This window comes from Myxine glutinosa, chromosome 6 (assembly GCF_964187855.1).
Source record: "Myxine glutinosa chromosome 6, kmMyxGlut1.1, whole genome shotgun sequence".
Taxonomy (NCBI): domain Eukaryota; kingdom Metazoa; phylum Chordata; class Myxini; order Myxiniformes; family Myxinidae; genus Myxine; species Myxine glutinosa.
Genome location: NC_136266.1, coordinates 109,198,341 through 109,220,161, shown reverse-complemented (window position 1 = coordinate 109,220,161; position 21,821 = coordinate 109,198,341). Strand labels below are relative to the sequence as shown.

The 21,821-nt window shown below is 48.5% G+C and overlaps 1 protein-coding gene across 11 annotated transcripts in view; it reads right to left on the bottom strand.

Annotated features, from left to right (window-relative positions):
• The window catches only part of NCOR1 (nuclear receptor corepressor 1), a 376,183-nt gene that overhangs the window by 180,348 nt on the left and 174,014 nt on the right, over positions 1-21,821 (bottom strand). For 10 of the 11 annotated variants that reach the window (XM_078780340.1, XM_078780342.1, XM_078780346.1 and 7 more), the window contains exons 23-27: positions 21,472-21,700; positions 19,220-19,390; positions 18,966-19,106; positions 18,277-18,440; positions 5,449-5,581 (exon numbers count right to left, since the gene is read on the bottom strand). In XM_078780340.1, the coding sequence (XP_078636466.1) occupies positions 5,449-5,581; positions 18,277-18,440; positions 18,966-19,106; positions 19,220-19,390; positions 21,472-21,700 (838 nt within the window). The remainder of the gene's footprint in view (positions 1-5,448; positions 5,582-18,276; positions 18,441-18,965; positions 19,107-19,219; positions 19,391-21,471; positions 21,701-21,821) is intronic. The other variant, XM_078780347.1, reaches the window with a different exon arrangement.

Here is a 21,821-nt window from a genome sequence, read left to right as displayed (position 1 = left end):
CACAAAGGGGGAATGTCGACTGAAGCTTGTCATTAAGGGTCGAATGTTTCCGGATGTGCATTTAATGGTCTTACCAGCATTATGTGCAGAAGTTTTGTTAGGACATGATTTTCTCCAGCGACATGGGTGCTTGGAAATGGAATTTGGTGGTACTGATACTCTTGCTGTGTGTGCTCTTGCAGGGATGGAAATTGAGCCACTGTCGCTGTTTCCCAATATGACCACAGACTGTACACCTGTTGCGGTTAAATCGCGACGCTACTCACGAGCTGACACGCAATTCATTGCGGAAGAGACTGCGCAGCTACTAAAGGAAGGTATCATAGAACCTCGTCGGTCGCCTTGGCGGGCCCAAGTTCTGGTGGTACGGACCGAATCACATCGCAAACGCATGGTAATCGACTATTCGCAGACGATTAATCGGTTTACCCAATTGGATGCCTACCCACTCCCGGGAATGGACTCCCTGGTTCGACAGGTGGCACAGTATTCGGTCTATAGCACTCTCGATCTACGTAGTGCGTATCATCAGATCCCCATCTCCACGGCGGATCGCATCTATACTGCGTTCAAATCAGGCCAGAGGTTGTACCAGTTCACCCGGCTACCTTTCGGGGTCACGAATGGAGTTTCGTGTTTTCAAAGGGCTATGGATGACCTCATCGCTAGGGAGAACTTAACCGGTGTCTTTGTTTATCTGGATAATCTCACGGTTTGCGGGTATGACAAAGAACATCATGATGCTAATCTGAAGCACTTCCTCGAGGTCGCGCACAGGTATCGCTTGACTATGAATGAGGCTAAATGTCGCTACTCTGCTCGCACGATAGATCTCCTGGGGTACACCGTGACCCACGGCTCTGTCGCTCCGGATAAGGAGCGTCTGCGACCCTTGCTCGACATGGCCCCGCCCTGCGATCGTGCTTCCTTGAAGCGTGCTCTCGGGCTGTTTGCTCATTATTCCAAGTGGGTTCAAAAATTTTCCGCGAAGCTCCGCCCATTTGTGGACTGCGATGCGTTCCCCATGAGTCTTGCTGCCAAGGCCGCTTTTCATGGCCTTAAGTCCGACATCGCTGGCGCCGCTGTGTCGACGATTGACGAAAATAAATCCTTTGTTTTGGAAAGCGATGCGTCGGATCATGCGATAGCTGTGACGCTCTCTCAAGGGGGGTGCCCTGTGGCCTTCTTTTCAAGGACTCTCTCCTCCGCGGAACGGCGACATTCGTCAGTCGAAAAGGAGGCGTATGCCATCGTCGAGTCGATCAGGCGTTGGCGTCCCTATTTGCTCGGACGATGTTTCCAAATTATCACAGATCAACAGAGCGTTACATTTATGTACGACATGCAGCATGCTCAACGCATTAAGAATGAGAAAATCACTCGCTGGCGGATCGAGCTCGCCGATTTCTGCGACACAATCAAATATCGCCCAGAGCGGGATAACGTTGTTGCCGATGCTTTATCGCGGCCGGCGATGTGTGCGAGCCTCACCTCTTTTGAGGACCTGCGCGTTCTTCATGACACCTTGTGCCATCCCGGCGTGACGCGTTTCACTCATTACATGCGCAGTCGTAACTTGCCCTATTCCGTTGAGGATATTCGTCAGCTCCGTCGCACTTGTTCCGTATGCGCTGAACTCAAACCGCGCTTCTACAACCCTCCTATGGGCACGCTAGTCCAAGCCACTAGGCCGTGGGAGAGATTGGCGATGGATTTCAAAGGACCACTGCCGGCGTCACCGGCTTCGAGTAATTCTCGTTATCTACTCACGATCGTTGATGAGTTCTCTAGATTCCCTTTTGCTTTCCCGTGCGGAGATATGTCGGCTGCTACGGTTATCCGGTGCCTGCAGAACTTGTTTTCTATGTTTGGAAATCCGGCCTATGTGCATACCGATCGAGGCGCGGTGTTCTTGTCCCATAATGTGAGGAACTTCTTGCTCCAGCATAATGTCGCTTCTAGCTATACTACTCCGTATAGGCCACAGGCGAATGGACAGGTCGAACGCTTTAATGGCATTATATGGAGGGCCGTTACTCTGTGTCTTAAGTCCCGCGGCCGAGGACTATACAAATGGGCTTGGTCACTACCCGGGGCATTAAACTCGATCAGGACTTTATTGTGTACTGCTACCAATCAAACTCCCCACGAAGGGACGTTTCGTTACCCGAGGTATTCGGGTAGTGCCCGGCCTTTACCGAGTTGGCTTGCTGAGCCGGGACCGCCTTTTCTCAAACGGGCAGTTCGCATGAGTAAATATGACCTGCTGGTGGATAAGGTGCAGATTCTCCAAGCTAACCCCGAGCACGCTCGTGTGTTGTTGCCCAATGGACGGGAGTCGACGGTCTCAGTACGCCACCTGGCCCCATGCGGGGAAGTTGACGAACCAGCTTACGATTCCATTGATCCACCCATTGACCAGCCTATGGAGTATCTGCCGGCTTCCTCACCGCTACATGCACCCGATCCGGCTAGCTCTGTGGGGCCACCACCGTCACCTGACTTAGGCGGCTACTCTGACGCAGGGGACTCCAGTCTTGGGGATGTAATACCCGGTAGTTACCGGACCCGTGCCGGGAGAGAGATTCGCTGCCCCGACAGCCATGGTTGGGTCTGACTGACATGGACTGGCAACTGCTGCTCACTGATATTACTCTGCTACTATGTGCTGCTAGCTTGATTTCTGCCTTAGCGGAAGTGTAGTTTTAACGGCGGGGAGAATGTAATGAAATTGTGTCTAAGTTGAACCCAGGTGTTATGCTGTCTCCAACCACTGAGAGGCTTCTATAAGAACTCGGACGAACATCGCACCAAGACATTCCTGTGGCATTTATTCTGTGTGATAGTGTATACTCGAATGGTGCGTATATCTAGATGATCCAGGCTTGCTTGCACTAATTGCTATAATTGATTGCTACTCCCATGATTATGAAATACTGATACAATGCTTGATTATTTCTTACAGGTGTTGCCAGAGATCGAAACTGAATTAAACCTACTATTGGGACAATGTTGTAGAATCTTGATTTCTCACAACATCCCGCATAACGTTATTTTCCCGAGTGCCGCATAAACGGCTGCACCGATCGCTGCAGAGCTGCACCGATCGGACTCGGTGACCTCGGACAAAGACCTTCCATAAGGACATGGGTTGAATCCCTGCTTGAGAGAATGCCAATCCCCTCCCCGCCATCACAGTTGTCTCTACAAATCACAATCCCACGAGATATGTGGAAAGGACGACCCAAAACCAATTATCTTCTTTTTGATTCGTATATAAACATCATTAAAAGTAAATAATGACCTCGGACAAAGACCTTTTATAAGGACATGGGTTGAATCCCCGCTTGAGACAATGCCAACCCCCTCCCCGCCATCACGGCCGTCTCTCCAACTCACAATCCCACGAGATATGCGGAAAGGACGACCCAAAACCAATTATCTTCTTTTTGATTCGTATATAAACATCATTAAAAGTAAATAATGACCTCGGACAAAGACCTTTTATAAGGACATGGGTTGAATCCCCGCTTGAGACAATGCCAACCCCCTCCCCGCCATCACGGCCGTCTCTCCAACTCACAATCCCACGAGATATGCGGAAAGGACGACCCAAAACCAATTATCTTCTTTTTGCTTCGTATATAAACATCATTAAAAGTAAATAATGACCTCGGCCAAAGCTCAAACGGCGTGGGTTTAATCTCTACATGAGAGAATTCCACATAGCTATTTGGGCGGTGTATAAGCGAACAGTTCGCTGTCTCCATCGATCTTGCCGAGGCTGTAACACCTATCGGCTCAAAATCCTTTTAACTGTTGACTTGGTAGTTTTTACAATGAAGGAAACATTAACAATGTTGTTAAAAGTTTATTTTGTGATTCAGTTGTGATTGGAGTTATGTTGTTTGGAATGAAAAAAGAGATATCGAGTTCAAGTGAATGACGACATGCCGTGATGGTTTCTACTTTCCAAACGTGAACTTTGCGGATCGCCATATGCAGATTCGCCACGGACCCATGATCGATGTTTCTATACGTGAACGTAACCGTTTGTTTGCGAACGGGTACGTTGTTCATGGAAGTCCTTCAGGAACTTGCTGTCCATGTCTGGCGTGCAACTGAAGGTGCTACAGGAATGTGGAATTTATTGGTTTCATGCTTTAGCATTCGCCATATCTGCATTGCCTGTTTGCTTCTGGGCCCCCACCCGTGCGTAGCACGGGTATCTCACTTGTATAATTCAATTTAAATAAAATAAAGATTTTATAGATTGTAGAAATAATTTTGTTTGAAAGTTTACGACCGTTGATGCAGCACCTTTTACACCGCCTTGTCGAACACGTTACATTAGTTATTCATGCCTGTTGTTTGTGTCCTTTATGACATCCTTAAAAACAGTAAGTTTTCTATTTGGAATGATTTTAAATTTTGCTTGACTGCTGGACAGGCAGACAGAGTAAGATAATTATCTGCTAGCAACCCTCTTCTGGTGAAACTGCCAAAATCAAGACTCTCTGCTCACCTTCACTCTTTCATTCCTCTTTTTTCCCACCTCTGGAACAAACTCCCACACTCTCTTCAATCCCACTCCTCCCTCCAGGTCTTTAAAACAGCTGTTCACCACCATCTCTTGTCTTGTCTTCCCCCATCCAAAACCTTGATCTTCTCTACCCCCGTTAATACACCCCAAATCCACATCTTTCAATCCTCGACTTCATTCCTGAAATTCCTAGTAGTGTCCGTTTGTTTTGTACCGTGTACCCCTTCCCTCCCCGCCCCCCCCCCCAGCCCTCTCCCTTCGAACAGATCTCCCGATGCCCCTGTTCTCTACTGTTGTGCTTGTGTGCTTCCCTCTCTCTCCCCATCTTGTCTCCCCCTCCCCTTATTGTTTTACATGCCCGTTTGTGCTTTTTGTGTTTTATGTGCTAGCTCTTCAACGAGCCTCGATGTTGTATACAAAAAAAAACAAAAAAACAATCTCACTCCTCTCTGTACATGCACGATTGGAAAAATGTGGAGGCAAAGAAGCTTTAAAAAAAAAAATGAAATGCTAAACTACAGGTTCGTTTTCCGATTCATGTTCAAAACATAACATTCAATTGAAATTAAGTTGTTCCTCGATAATAAACTGACGTTTGTAGACAGAAACACACACACACACACACATGCAAGGTAAACCAATTGTTTAACCACGCATTTCGCATGGTGTGCACAGCGTAAAAAGAGCATAATGAATTTATATAGGGTGAATACTGAATCATCCCTCTTATTGGAAACTGTTAATTTAAATAAACACAGAAGAGCTTTCACAGTGGTAATCTGGGGTGTGTGTGTGTGTGTGTGTGTGTGTGTGTGTGTGTGTGTGTGTGTGTGTGTGTGTACAAGCGCATGCTCATGTGTGCGGGTGTGATCATGGAAGTAAAGGGGAGGAAGGGCACAACTTACAGTGCTTATTTGCCTCGGCTTGCCGTGGGGTGCCCAGAGATATTGAGCCCATGGCTGTTTTGCCAGGATCTGTTGGGAATGCCAGGCGCCCATGTGCTGCACTATGACCATACACTGGGTTGCCCTGCATGGACTAGTAGAAAAACAAAAAGAGTGGAAATGGAGTCACAGGATGATGACAATTTGAGCACAAACAGACGTGTTACCAAGAGGCAAGAGCACAATAACATATCATAACTCAAAAATTGGGAGCTGCTGGGATTATCATTCAAGTTTTCATCAAATCCAAAATGCTTTTCAGCTTAGAGGGGCAATTTCTAAATAATTGTGGCTGTACATACATTTGATTCAGATGTATGTCGACAATTACTGTAAGCCCCTTTACAACTAAAATTCTCCCCTCAGTAAACTCTTCCACTACTCCAATAGCAAGTACCCAACAATTGGAAGGGAGTAAGTTGTGCTTTAATACTCCATGGCTGATCCTATGCCTATTAAAATACCAAGAAGATAGCATTTAACAATTCAGACATCGCCGGGGTGGCGGGGTATCTATATTACGGTAGATTTGAGAACCAGGGCTGACAGTGCAGAACCTTGCCAATACAGAACATATAGATTACAGTAGATCTGAGATCCATCACTTGTCCCAAGGTCACTGGCTGTGCTTGTCTGTACTCAAGTCCTGTGTTTTCTAATGTCTCTATCTGCACATAAAGTGCGTGTGATTTGTGCTACAGGTCGTCCATTAGCCTTCGACCCGATTGAGAAATAAATGTAATGCAAACAAAGCACAAGTGGAAAATAACAGAAAACCAAAGCAGGGTCCTCCATACTTTGTAAAACACCTTACATTGGTATCGAAATGGCATGTGCTCACAATCCCAGTGAGGGAGCAAAAGAGACCAGAGGAGCGAAGAAGGGGTTTTTCTGGGAAGAGTACGCAGAGACAGCTAGGACACAAAACAGAGCCGAACATAGCAGAACAAAAAGGAAATAGTGTAAAGGTGTGGGGGGTAAGGAAGTAGGAAGGGGGGGGGGGGGGGGGGAATATACAGACTTGGCATTTAATATGGAATATTTTTTTTGTGGGGGTGAACTTACTTTTCAAGATGTCTTAGAACCAAAAGTTCATTGGAATTATGTTGAAATTATTCTAGATTTTGTTAATGTGACCTTTAAAAGAAACAAAAACGACATTTGACATTTCGAAACAAATAAATTGATCCTTGAAATTGATGTAAACTGATATCGAACTCAATTCATGGACAGTACTGTGTTAAACTTCTGTACGTTTTCCAGAAGTATCTCTTTATTTTGCACATTAGCCAAATTGTTTTTTTAACAAAAACAAAAGTTAAATTACGACTGGGATTACAGACAGAAAAATTACAGTTCAGTACTTCGTGTAACCCCCACGAGCATTCAGGAGAGCACGTACACGTTGAGGCATGCTGTTCACGAGATTTGCCAAGGTTTGGACAGGAATCGCTTGCCATGCAGTGAAAATAGCCTGCTGCAATTCACGCACAGAGGTCGGCTGCTGGTCCAAGTGGTCGATTTGACGCGTTAATTCTGCCCACAAGTTCTCTATCGGATTCATATCCGGGGACATGGCAGGCCACTCCATATGCTCTACACCACGGTCAGCAAGAAAGTGTTAGATCATGCGAGCACGATGAGGCCGTGCATTGTCATCTTGGAAGACGTTTCCTCGAAAGGCTGCACGAGCAAATGGAAGCAATGTTTCTTCCAGAATGGCCCTGTACTTGAACTGGTTCAGGTTTCCATTCAGAACAACCAGGTCAGTTTTGCCCCCTGCATGAAAAGCAGCCCAAACGGTCACCCCACCACCTCCAGCTTGGACTCTTGGCACTATACAATCTTTGTTGTAGGCTTCATGCACTTGTCTGTGCACTCGGACATGGCCATCTTGACGATAGACCAGAAATCTAGACTCGTCACTGAAGATCACGTGATTCCAGTGTCCTGGCTGCCATTGACGGTGCTCTCTGGCCCACTGCAATCGGCGCTGGCAGTGTTGTCTGGTCAGGCGTGGCTTTCTCAGGGGACGCCTGGCATGATAGCCTGCTTGAACCAGTCGTTGGTTGACTAGCCTTCTGGATACAGGCACATTTGTCAGTTGCTGCCACTCAGCCCTAAGCCGATTAGCTGACTTGGTACGGCCATTGCGGACTAACCGGTGCAGCTGGCAATCATCCCTCCTTCTGGTTCTGCGGGGACGTCCTGGCCTCGGTATTGGAGTAGGGACACCCCTCTGAGCATTTCGTTTCAGGATATTTGACACCTGACCTCGAGTGATGCCATACTGCCGAGCAATAGCATGCTGTTTCATGCCGTAATTTCGTAAAGTCACCACTCCATGACAAACAGCATTGTCGAGTTGACGGACCATCTCCAGAGGAAGCGGCAATAACTTTTGGAGACGTGCAGCAGTTGTTTTCCACTAATACAGAACGCAACAACCCTTGTATACCCGACTGTGAAGCCAATCATCAAATGCACCTGTCCGTACATTTTGCCACGCCACCTGTGATATAATCCTGTTGTTGAATTCTTGCTGCGACAGACAATCAGTGACATGGTTCTTTTAACAAAAAATTCACCAAAGTGTAAAAGAAACTCACCAGATTGATATACCGAGTTAAGAAAGTAAACCCAAGTCAAGAAAAAAATTAATATTCCATATTAAATTAAATGCCAAGTCTGTATATGTGTGTGTGTATGTATATATATATATATATATATATATATATTGCGAATCTCAGCGTCGGCCTTTCCCCTGGGTTAGTCCCCTTGTCTTTTACTAGCCGACGCGATCCGGGGCTATGACGTTCCTTCCGGACGGCGTTGAATAGGGTGGTAGGCCGATTTCCTATAACCAACGCCTCCCAGGAAGCAAGGAAATAACCCCGCCCGAATCACCGTTATAAGTGGAAACGCCGAGCGACAGTGAGCCGTGATCCGAGCCGTTAACAAGAACTAAACCCGATCTGAGCGGTTCCGAATCGTGCCACGCTTACCCAATGGAGGAAAACACTGATACGATCGAATCAGGAAAGACAGGAAGAACAGATTGGTTTATTTACAATTTGTACAGGAATGAGAAGATGAACACACAGTGCAGCTTAATACAGTCTTTTTTTTTTTTTTTTTTTTTTTTTTTTTTTTTTTTTTTTTTTTTTTTTTTTTTTTTTTTTTTTTTTTTTTTTTTTTTTTTTTTTTTTTTTTTTTTTTTTTTTTGTATACAAGATCGAGGCTCGTGAAAGAGCGAACATCAATCACACAGAAAGACAAACAGACACATAAAACAAATAACATCGGGAGCGGTAGACAAGATGGGGAGAGAGGGGGAAGGACACAAACACAACATTTGAGAGCAGGGACCGAGAGACATGGAGACATCGAGAGATCTGTGGGAGGGAGAGGGCTTTGGGGGGAGGCATGTGAAGGGGGGGGGGGGGGGGGGAAACTTATCTTATCTTATCTAGTCTTAACTTATCCGAGGACACGGGCCCGTTTCACACTCAGACACACTCACACGGGGATTGCAGATGGTCAGGGCGATGGTCCAGGGATGATGGCTTCCAGGCAGTTCGCTCCGATCCCCGACTCGTACCGCGAAGCAGATGGTCAGGGCGGCAGAAGCTCCCCGTGGGTCATTGACGCGGAGCAGACAATTACGGGGTTAAATGCGGGGCGAAAGGTAAGCTGGCTGGCGATTACTTTGCGGCTCAGCCGCGTACGTAATAAATGAACCGGGCTTTATATGCGCTCCCAATACAGTTCGCTGCAAAGTGCCTCTCCCGCAGGAGTCCTCTCACAGAGTGCGATCCCTTGCAGTTCTTCCATAAAGCCCTCTTCCGCGCAGTCCTTTTCAGCACAAGCTCCCTCTGTAAGTCCTCTTTACAATGCGCTTTCCTCACGAGTCCTTTATCGTGCGCAAGCCCAAACATGCGAGTCCTTATACATGCACGAATCGTGCCAGTCCTTTGCAAGTTCTCATACAACAATTCTTTCGCACGAGCGTCCTTTCAAGGGCTTTGTGCATGCGCTTATATAGCCTTTTCAGCGAACCTTCCAGCACTTGCTAGATGCGCCCTTACCACGCCCTCTTAAGCCATGCCCACCGAGCCCTGGTTGGTCGTTGCCCTCACCGTCACCGCCTTCTGACGTGCTGCTTGATGCGGCCACACCTCTTCCTCGCGCTCCTCCCCCTTTCCAGGCCTACCTCGTGGCCACCCGACTAGTTCGAGCGAGCAGCTGGCAGCTAACGCTGCCGGCCCAACGCGTAACAAACGAGGTGGATTAGCCGAATGAGGGCGCAGGATGAATGCTGCCCAACGAGGTCGATTTGGAGGGTGGCCGCAAAATGAACGGGACCTAAGCTTATTTCTTTTACACAACGCAGGTATCACTAATGGAAATGGCCTTATCCTCACACATACTATGACATAACTAATGTTCTAAGGTGGCCTACGTGTTGCTTGTGGACTAACTATGGGGGAAAACCTTTAACCTTTAATGATGTTATATTTGCACTCTCAGAACCACAACACTGCACCCCTCCTTCGCCAGGCTCGTGCCCGAGCTGAACCCACACAAGTGAGTACGACCGGTTCTGATGCAAGGGTCAGGACTACTTTTTAACTTAGTGTGACACGTAGGTGTGGTTTCCCTCTACATTTACTCTAACACCCTGTGTGTGACAGTTTTAAACACTAGATATGTCCGACCTACTGCGTTGTGTACTAACTAACAGACTCACGCCCACAATTAACCGAATTACGGAAAGAATTCGCAAACTATACATAAAGCCGGTGGGGAGCATGTTATTTACAAGACTAACCCTAATTATTTACAATTCTAGAACCCAGGACCTGTTCTTTTGTGGGAAAGAAGAGAAATTTTGAAAAGGAGAAGCACAGAATGCACTGCACCAATACACCATACACCCATATGCACCAAAAATGCACAATCATGCACAATCATCAATAAATGCACATTCATATGTCAAGAATCAATGATGTGTTGTGCTTGGCTGCTGGGCTGCGGCGTCTTCTTGCTTCGTCTATGGTGTGCCATCGTCAAAACTTGAAGTCTTCTTTCCTGACACACCAAAGGAATTAATAAAAAGGCACAAACCGTGTCCATTTTTATTTCGGCCAGCAGGGCCAACTTAGGTGGTCCGACTGCATGGCATTGATGCCACTTGTAACAGTGGTCCGCAGGGCAAGGTAATGCTTGCAGCAATTGTCTGCCCCAGCAAAGGTGCCAGGCCACAGAACATGTGGTTCCATAGGTGTACCGGTGCAGGCAACAGGTAGCAGGGTGCAGCGCAAAGGTGCAGCCACACAGCTCAGGGTACCTGCACACTCCCCTCAACAAAAGATAATGGGTCCATAGGTGGGGAGGAAAGACAAAACGGAGAGAGTCAGCGGGGGGAAAGGGTGCAAGGGTACACATAATGCAAGGCAATGCAACATGAGGGGCGCGGGAGAGCGAGCGGAGAAAGCTCGTCCCTAGCCGTACGTAACCCCCCATGTCGCCTACACTACCCTTGCCCCTCCCCATATTTACACTTTACAAATTCCGTCTCTACCGTCTTGTCTCCCATATCTCCCATATCTCCCCCTAAACCAAATTCGTCAGCCAATCCCTCCCAAGAAGGAAGGGATGGAATTACACACAATGTCTCACCCACGTCATGATGCGTCTTACATTCCAAACATTTGCAAAAATCTGGTGTGGAGTCCTGTCACCTTGGTGAGTGGATGGGGATGGTGTGAAGAGATTTCATCCTAACTATCCTCTAATAACATTAACTCTTTACACTACCCGGGGTCTTGCCCTGCCAATTGGCATCTTTAAACTATGTGGTTATAGAAACCTATTCCCATTGACCATCCTGTGGTGCCTCCCAAATTTGGGGTCTCACTCCCCCATTTTTTCAATACTGTGCCTTCGCACAATTTCGGGGCTGGGTCGTGTGGCTCTACCAGCAGGTCCTACTTACCTGCGCACCTCCGCCACTGAAGTCGCCACCCGAGCTTGCCTAGCTCCTACAACTACCCTATACTGGGGAAGGCCCTCCTGGCTCTCTCACCCCACTGATGCCCTCTCTGGAATTGGGCTACCCGGGTCCTCTCTTAGGATCCTCGGGCCCCACTGAACACGACACTGGACTCTACCTGGCTCCCAGAGCATACCTGCGGCCTCAGCTGGCCGACAGACTACCAGTGGCGGGGTGCCCGAATAACCATACTTACCAATTAAGCCCACACGCCCAGCCACCTCCACAGACTTATGCACCCCTCAAAGCAACAACTTGCTACTACCTGCACCACAGATGTCAATATCCAAACAATTTACCTAAACCCTCTACCTACTTTTAAACTACCCTCCCCGGGTATTCGTGAAGGGGTCCATCCTCCCCCATCCACTCCTTCGCACCATGCACTCCACACCACTCATTCTATACCATTTACTCCACACCATTTATTCCACATCCCTGTTCTTCACTTGCACCCCATGCAAGTCATTCACTCAACACACTTACACACATCCTCAATACACCACTTATACACTTTCTCTGGTCATCCCCGACCAATGCCTCATTTCACCAAGTTCATCCACAAACAATTTCACTCAATTCCTCATTTGTGCCTAATAGTCAGGGCCCTTAGGGATATTTTGGGGCCGTTTGGTTCAAATTCTTCCAAAAACACCAAATTTGGCCCAGATGTTTCCCATGCCATACTCTTTCAATTTTTCACGGGCGCCCCCCCCCCCCCCCCCGCGGGCCCCATATTGGCGAAATACTAAATGGCCGCCACCGGATTAGAGGAAAATCAGTTAAATAACCAAAAGGGTTGGAATCATGTATGATACCACTTTTCAGGGGTTTTCGAGGTCGAGGAATCCAATTATGATGTTATTTTGATGATTCGAGGTCAAGGCCAACCCTCAAGGTCATCTTAAAGGTCATTTTTGAGTCAAACATGTCGGTTTTTGAGTTTTTTGTCAAGATTTACGCGAGGTTCACCATTTTATGTTTCTGGGTTGGGTAATCGAACTCTGACCTTATTTTTGACAATTAGAGGAAATATTTACATGTCTATTTCCTAATTTTCAGGCATATGCAGTTCATCAGTCTAATTACAAAGGTACGGATTTTGATGTTTTATGAACTGTATGCCATATCCTTGTGTTTAATTTTTGTGCGATCATGATCCGGGTTCATGTATACATGATTGTATACATGTCATAAATATGACGTCATAGGTCATGTGACCTGGTGGCCATATTGGATTTTATGAAAACCTTAAAAATGGATCCCTGCCTTCATTTTTCGATCGATTCATTTTGAACTTTGACCACTTATAGTACGCCATGTGATTGGATGCATATCCTAATTATGACGTCATAGGTCAGGTGACATGGCGGGATGGACCGGTATGGTCCCCGGATCATACCGCCCTTGGCGCCCGTCAAAAATCGAAAGAGTATGGCATGGGCAACATCTGCGCCAAATTTGATGCTTTTGGAAGAGTCTGAACCAAAATATCCCTCAGGGCCCTGACTATAAAGCTCATCCTCATACTCACACACACAGCATCATCTAACTAACTATTTCCCCAAATACTCGTGCTTCCCGTCTTCCCTTACACTAAGCACTTCCCTCGTCATTAACATCCACCTAATCTGACTATGTCCCCTCTACTTGTATCAATGTCTCTACTTAAATCTTGGTCTCCTATTGTCATTTCTAAATCCCTAACAATATCCTAGCCCGCCCTCGGCTAGCTTTCACTGCCGTCCCCATAAACTAAAGCTCATGTGCCCCAAGGGAATGGTACAACTACCATTCGCCATCACTATCGCCATTACTACTAGTCCACTACTCTCGAGCCTCGTCGGGTGGGAATACATCCTCGCAGCTCGGCTTCGCAAAGCCAAGCAATGCATGCGGGTGGTCAGTCTACTGTTGGTTGGGTCCATCTGGCATTTTCGATTCTGGGGAGGAGGCATGCTTGGGCCGAGGTTCCAGGCGCCATCCCGGCGCAGGGCCTTTCGGTCCCCTACATGGTGGCCCAACCTCCCCCGGCCAGAGCACCGCGCCCGCCAGGGGGCGAAGGTCCGACCTTGCCTTCCTCTCCTCGAATCGTGCCGTTTTCCCCTTGCGCCACGGCACGGCACCGACCATACAGGGCGGGACCCGGCCCGAATTGTGCACGCCGCTGCAGCAACAATCCCCGCCGGCCCCCGCAGCAAACAAAGCGCACCACGCTCCGAGAGCTCGCGTCGGCTGTACGTCACCCTAAACGCTGCCCCGGTCTGCGTCGATGCTCGAGTCGCATTCTCACACCACGCGACCCTTCCCATACTCATTCAACACCAAGGCGTCCCAGCGCCTCTCATACATTCCACACATTTCGTCACTGCACTCACTCGTGCATACCACCCAGGCGCACTCACGCCGCTCACACAAACCCTTACTACACATCCTCGCGCACACCCTGGCGCACTCATTCTACTCGCACACTCTGTTACACACTTCTCTTCCATGCACTCCTCTCGTGCATTCTCTCTTGTTACATCCTCTGTAACACCCACGGGTGTGCACTCCTGCACACACCCACTCAGCGCACACCTACCCACGGGTGTGCAATCTCCTGCTGCACACCCAATCACGTGCTCTGGTGTGCACTCCCGCACACTCTCTCCAACACGCTCTGGTGTGCATCCTTGCACACTCTCTTCATCCATCTCACACTCTGTGTCGCACTCTTCACACATACACTCCATTGTGCACTCACTCTCACTCTCGGTTTCATACTCGCGCTCCGGCGCCGTTTGCACACGCGCGCCATTCGCTTTCACACAGCGCACCACGGACCTTCTACGAGCGCCCGGGTGACGTCGGGATCCCAAGCGCGCGAAAAATCTTTTCGCGCCATACACAACCCTACTCACCTTCGGGATCCTTCTCTCCTGCACCAACTGCAAACTTCCATTGGGGTTAGGCAGCACGACATCACAATGCGAATGCAGACTTTGAGTACATTCCATCTTTTCCTCCCGCGATTGATTTTCTAAGTCTGCCGTCTCCTCAACCCCAATTTCCACTATTTCTTTCATTTCAATTTCTAGCCCAACGACCGCCGGCGCGCTTAAAATATTTTCTCTTCTAATTTGGCGGCCGTCGGCTTTTCTATACCCCGTGTCGCAATTTCTACCCCAGTCCACCCAACCGAGCTCTGCTCTACCCGGCTCTCCACGCATTTCTCGAATCGCGTTACCTCGTCGCGTACCAATGCGACCTTCCCGCTTTACCTGCGCTCTATTTCTTTCCCCATCGCTTTTATTTGGCCTCCTATTCTGTTACCACACCCTTTTAACCCGTCCTTCATTCCTACCATTTGATTCTCTTGGGTGGCCATCCTGTTTTCCAACCCCACTAACCCCTCTTTCATTTGGCCACCCATGTCCTTCAATTGGCTCCCTCATTTCCTTCATTTGGCCCCCCATTTTGCTTTCCAACCCTTTTATTTCCCGAGTGGATTTATCACTTTGGGTGTCCAATTTGCCACTTATTTTATTTATTTCATTCTGTATTTCATTCTACTCTCGAGCCTCGTCGGGTGGGAATACATCCTCGCAGCTCGGCTTCGCAAAGCCGAGCAATGCATGCGGGTGGTCAGTCTCCTATTGGTTGGGTCCGTCCGGCATTTTCGATTCTGGGGAGGAGGCATGCTTGGGCCGAGGTTCCAGGCGCCATCCCGGCGCAGGGCCTTTCGGTCCCCTACATGGTGGCCCAACCTCCCCCGGCCAGAGCACCCCGCCCGCCAGGGGGCGAAGGTCCGACCTCGCCTTCCTCCCCTCGAATCGTGCCATTTTCCCCTTGCGCCACGGCATGGCACCGACCATACAGGGCGGGACCCGGCCCGAATTGTGCACGCCGCCGCGGCAACGATCCCCGCAACGATTTCGGCCGCTCGTAATTTTGAGCCTGGTGTTGGGCTAGTGGCTAGGGTGCCGGCATAGGATCCTAGGATCCTGGGTTCGAATCCCGGTCGATCGCTGAATTAACGCCAGGGGGGTTGACTCAGCCTGTCATCCTTCCGAGGTCGGCAAATTGAGTACCAGTTCACTGGTAATTCCCTGTTTGTCGTAAAAAGGCTACAAAAAGGGTTGGCGGCAGGAAGGGCATCCGGCCGTAAAACATTGCTTCAAAAAGGGGACCAAAAAAACAACAACAACCACGGTCCCCGAAAAAGGCCAACCCCCGCTTGCGGGGAAAAATGGCCTCTAAAAGGTGGTTGTCGGGTGCCCATCATTTCTTTCATTTCCCGGGTTTCTTTGGTGGATTGGTCCCCCTGTGCATCCATTTTGTGTTCCAATCGCTCACTCTGAGCCTTCATTTCTGCCATAAATTTCACCATGAAGAATTGCATGTACCCTGGCTTTGCGGGCTCGGCCTCCACCGCCACGTGCGAGGCGCCGCCATTTTCTTCCCCTGCTACCTCTACTGCTTCCTCTATTTCTCCCAATTCTTCCCGGGGGTCCTGGGTTATTTCTAATTCCTCCTCTATCTCCTCATTTACCCCCACCGGCATCCGACCGTCTTGGCTATCCATGGCACGATGTTAATTTGGATGTTACTAAATTTCGGCCGCTCATAATTTTGAGTGCGTTAGGCGCACTTCGGGTCCAATCCCACTTCCCTTCTTTCCTGGAAGACAGGAAGAACAGATTGGTTTATTTACAATTTGTACAGGAAGGAGAAGAAGAACACACAGTGCAGCTTAATACAGTCTTAACTTATCCCAGGACACGGGTCCGTTTCACACTCAGACACTCACACGGGGATTGCAGATGGTCAGGGCGATTGTCCAGGGATGATGGCGTCCAGGCAGTTCGCTCCGGTGCCCGACTCGTACCGCGAAGCAGATGGTCAGGGCGGCAGAAGCTCCCCGCGGGTCGTTGACGCGGAGCGGACAATTACGGGGTTAAATGCGGGGCGAAAGGTAGGCTGGCTGGCGGTTACTTCGCTGCTCAGCCACGTACGTAATAAATGAACCGGGCTTTATATGCGCTCCCAATACAGTTCGCTGCAAAGCGCCTCTCCCGCAGGAGTCAATCTCACAGAACGCGATCCCTTGCAGTTCTTCCACAAAGCCCTCTTCTGCGCAGTCCTTTTCAGCACAAGCTCCCTCTGTAAGTCCTCTTTACAATGCGCTTTCCTCACGTGTCCTTTATCGTGCGCAAGCCCAAACATGCGAGTCCTTATACATGCGCGAATCGTGCCAGTCCTTTGCAAGTTCTCATACAACGATTCTTTCGCACGAGAGTCCTTTCAAGGGCTTTGTGCATGCGCTTATATAGCCTTTTCAGCGAACCTTCCAGCACTTGCTCGATGCGCCCTTACCACGCCCTCTTAAGCCATGCCCACCGAGCCCTGGTTGGTCGTTGCCCTCACCGTCACGGCCTTCTGACGTGCTGCTTGATGCGGCCACACCTCTTCCTCGCGCTCCTCCCCCTTTCCAGGCCTACCTCGTGGCCACCCGACTAGTTTGAGTGAGCAGCTGGCCGCTAACACTGCCGGCCCAATGCGTCACAAATGAGGTGGATTAGCCGAATGAGGGCGCGGGATGGATGCTGCCCAATGAGGTCGATTTGGAGGGTGGCCGCAAAATGAACGGGACCTAAGCTTATTTATTTTACACAACGCAGGTATCACTAATGGAAATGGCCTTATCCTCACACATACTATGACATAACTAATGTTCTAAGGTGGCCTACGTGTTGCTTGTGGACTAACTATGGGGGCAAACCTTTAACCTTTAATGATGTTATATTTACACTCTCAGAACCGCAACACTGCACCCCTCCTTCGCCAGGCTCGCCCCCAAGCCGAACCCACACAAGTGAGTACGACCGGTTCTGATGCAAGGGTCAGGACTACTTTTTAACTTAGTGTGACACGTAGGTGTGGTTTCCCTCTACATTTACTCTAACACCCTGTGTGTGACAGTTTTAAACACTAGATATGTCCCACCTACTGCGTTGTGTACTAACTAACAGACTCACGCCCACAATTAACAGAATTACGGAAAGAATTCGCAAACTATACATAAAGCCGGTGGGGAGCATGTTATTTACAAGACTATATATGTGTGTGTGTGTGTGTGTTTTTGTGTGTGTGTGTGTGTGTGTGTGTGTGTGTGTGTGTGTGTGTGTGTGTGTCTGTGTGTGTCTGTCTGTCTGCATACGAGTGGGTAATTTGTATGAAGGTTCTTCCCAACAGGCCTTCAACCCAGTAAAAATAAAAGACAAGACTTTTCACCACTAATTGGAATATTTCTTGTGGCTGAACCTTTTTCCCCTTTTAAACACGTCCGAAAATCGCAAACTGTACAATATACAAGATATCAATGCAAACAAAACTTGTAATTTAAAGACTTTATACAACAGTTTCCATGAAGTGCCTTCCAATTGTGTAATGTTTTCCCCTACTGCCATAAAGATAGCAGACAATGTAGGTACACAACAACGCATGTTAGAATGTACATGGCGTTTCTGTGGAAATAGATGTTAACTAATAATTCACCAAACTCATTCAATAGAAGAAAAAAGAACGAGAAAGGATTCTATGCAATGTCAACGGTAATGTGACTATTTCATGTCATGATAAAAGTGGTCGCCTCATAATGCAGAGAGCATTGGATCAAATCCTGGATTCGGCGTTCTTTTTGACACATCTAAGCCACAGAATTAGGAAGTACAAGGCAAAGAGGTTTTCACCTGCATAATGCAGCTGCCTCCCATGATGACTGTGGGCTTGTCAGGCAGAGCAGTGGGTTTCCCCGATGGGATGAGTGGCGGAGGGCCAGGCATGCTGCCGAGGCGGCAAGGTCGTGATGTGCCCTGCCGTGTTGTCTCCAGCAAATGAGGAGCTGGCTGTAAGCCTGAAGAAAAAAAGCAGGGGTTGAAGGGCTGGAGGAGGGCATTTCCCATGATTATATCGATACATGTGCGAAACTTACATGCCCAGACCATGAATCGAACCCAGGTCCTCTGGAAAATCATACCAGTGCTCTGCCATCTGAGCATGCCATTTTCCCACACATATGATTCCCACTCTCTTTCTGTCAATGCTTCTGGGGCACTCACTGCCAACAATAGGAGCACCAACGGCCTGAACGCGAGTTCAGGAAGCATTGACGGAAAGAGAGCGGCAATCATATGTGTGGGAAAATTGCATGCTCAGTCAGGGTCGCACCCAGATAGCTCAGATGGCAGAGCACTGGTATGATTTTCTAGAGGGCCTGGGTTTGATTCCTGGTCTGGAAATGTAATTTTCCCACATGTATCAATATAATTATTTAATCCTGTTCATTAATCTAATTTCCCATGATGCACAATTCAAACACCAACAAAGATGTCTTCTTCCTATGTGGGTAATCAGCTGGCACACAAGTGAACAAATTCACCTGGCAGCAAGGGTTGGCGGTGTGAATCTGCATTCTTTCCAGTCTCACGCAATGCTGGTTGTGCGTGTGTGGGGGAAATGTGCGTGGGCAACCCGGGAACCGCAGTGAGCTCAGAGTAACCAGGGTAGGTAGGAACACGGCCTGTTAGGTGGGTGGTAAAAAAGGACAAAGTTCAATGAAGCCGCACTAAGTATCAAGTACGAATGAGCTTAGTGCAACGCCATCTTACAGGAGGCAGCGCTTTGTACACTTGCCTTGTATCCCAGCAGTGCAGGATTCAAATCCGCTCTCCTCCCTAACCTGCCCACACTTTGACAGAGCCGCAGCCTGTCCGGCAAATTGGCAAGGTCTGGATAGCACTGTGGTGATTACGCTACTGGTGCTTGGTAATGAGCTGGTCGATCCAACTTGCCATACCAATGGTACTAGGAGCAAACAACAACAGAATGCAACCCGCAAAAATTAAACCCACGCGTCACAGAGATCCTTGGAAAGCCCAACCCACACAGACACCACCTCTGGCACCAACCTCTCAGGGGATTGCCAAATTGCAAGCCAGCAGATTGGTTCATGGGAACGCCAAGCAGAGCAATTTGATTTTGATTTTTTTTTGTATACAACATAGAGGCTCGTGTAAGAGCTAACATAAATCACAGAAAAAAGAACGGACACATAAAAAACATATAATAAAGGGTGCAGGAGACAAGATGGGGAGAGAGAGGGAAGCACACAAGTACAACAGCAGAGAGCAGGGACATTGGGAGATCTGTGGGAGGGAGACGGCTTGGGGGGAGGAGGCATGGGAAGGGGGGGGGGGGGGAGTGGGAGAGGTATAAAACACATGGACACTGCTAGGACTTCCAGGAAAGAAGTCGGTATTTTTAAAAAGTGGATCTGGGGTGAATTCATGGGGGTAGAAAAGATCAAGGTTTTGGATAGGGGATAAGATAAGATGGATGATGGATAAGATAAGATGATAAGATAAGATAAGATCAGAGTCGATAAGATGTATCTCATATCAGAGATATTGGTGAACAGCTGTTTTAAAGACCTGGAGGGATGAGTGGGATTGAAGAGAGTGAGAGAGTTTGTTCCAGAGGCAGGAGAAAAGAGGAATGAAAGAGTGAAGGTGAGCAGAGAGCCTTGATTTTGGCAGTTTCACCAGAAGGGGGTTGCTGGCAGATCTTGTGCGACCTGTAGGAATATTTGGGGAACAGAGCACAGATAGAGCTGGGGAAGCTAGTCCAGTTAGGAGTCGGTAGAAGACAGAAAGACCACCTACCTGCCTGCGGTGAGTGAGTGAAAGGCCCTCACAATCAGCTTCATCGTGGGAGATTCCAATGATTCTGAAAGCTTTGGTTTCAACAGCGTGAAGCCGAGCTAGGTGTGAAGCAGGGGCACCAGCCCAGAGGGGAGAGCAGTATTCCATTGAGCTACGGATGAGAGCCTTGTATGTGGTGAGGAGCTCAGGTGTGCCAAAGAAGGACTTCGCACGGCGGAGGATGGCCAGTCGGCGACTGGCTTTGGAGGCCAGTTTGGAAATGTGGTTTTCCCAGGAAAGATCATGGCAGATAGTGAGACCCAAAAGCTTGAGTGACAGAATTTCATGGAGAGGATTGTTGAGAAAGTAAATGGGAGGGTTGTCCAGTTGGTCTTTTCGGAGAGTCATCGTAAGAGTGTGAGATTTTTCAGGATTGAAAGACATGTTCCACTTGTTTGACCAGTCTGTGATTTTGTCCAGGTCTGCAGAGAGTGAGGAGGCTGCACACTGCCAATCTGAGGGATGAGGAATGGAGCGACAGAGAGTAGAGTCATCAGCAAAGAGATAGAGAGGATTTTCCAGAGAGTCGTTGAGATCATTGATGAAGACCAGAAAAAGCACAGGGCCCAGAACACTACCTTGGGGAACTCCAGCCAGATCAGGCAGGGGAGATGAGAGAAATCCATTCAGGGCGACATGTTGACTACGACCAGAGAGGAAGTCCGCAAGCCATGCGTGGAGATTTCCATGGATACCATAGGAGGAGAGTTTTGTGAGCAGAGCGGGGTGCCAGACCGTATCGAAGGCACGTGATATATCAAGGGAGACAGCTCTGATTTCCTGTTTGGCATTGAAAACCGCCATCCATTGTTGAGACAGCAGAAGCAACATATCCAGAGTAGAATGACCTGGTCTGAAACCAAATTGATGATCAGAGATCAATCCATTGGAGAAGAGGAAGGATTGTCAAAGACAAGAAGACACACAGTTCACAGTTAACCATAATCATCCAATAGCTCTCATTATGTGCACTATTGCTATTGGCCTTGGATTGTACCCACGTTTTTCTGTTATGTTACTTAAGGAATTCTGCTTGATGCATCACACCATGCTTTAATAAACTGCTCAGATCAAGGCAGAGCCCAGCACAAAGCATAACTTGAGATGGGACGGAAACTGCTGGAATCAACCATGAGGCCTTTTAAGCCCATTCTTAACTGTGAGGAGCGCGATCAGCACACATACCGTTCACTCCAGAAGGACTGCTGCCGAACACAAGTGGGCTGGATCGTGGCTCCACATCGGTGCTTTCCATCTTGGGCAGAGCCATTCCGTTGGGCCCTTTTGGTGCTGCTGCCTGGTCTCCGTGTGCCTCTGAACCAGCAACAACCACTACACCCTCTGATGCCACGGCCTTTATTTGCTGCTGAAGTATGCTGAAGGCATCAGAGCATGGTGGATTCGGACCATACACCTGCAGGAACATGTTCCATATCACGTGGTGTGTGTGTGTGTGTGTGTGTGTGTGTGTGTGTGTGTGTGTGTGTGTGTGTGTGTGTGTGTGTGTGTGTGTGTGTGTGTGTGTGTGTGTGTGT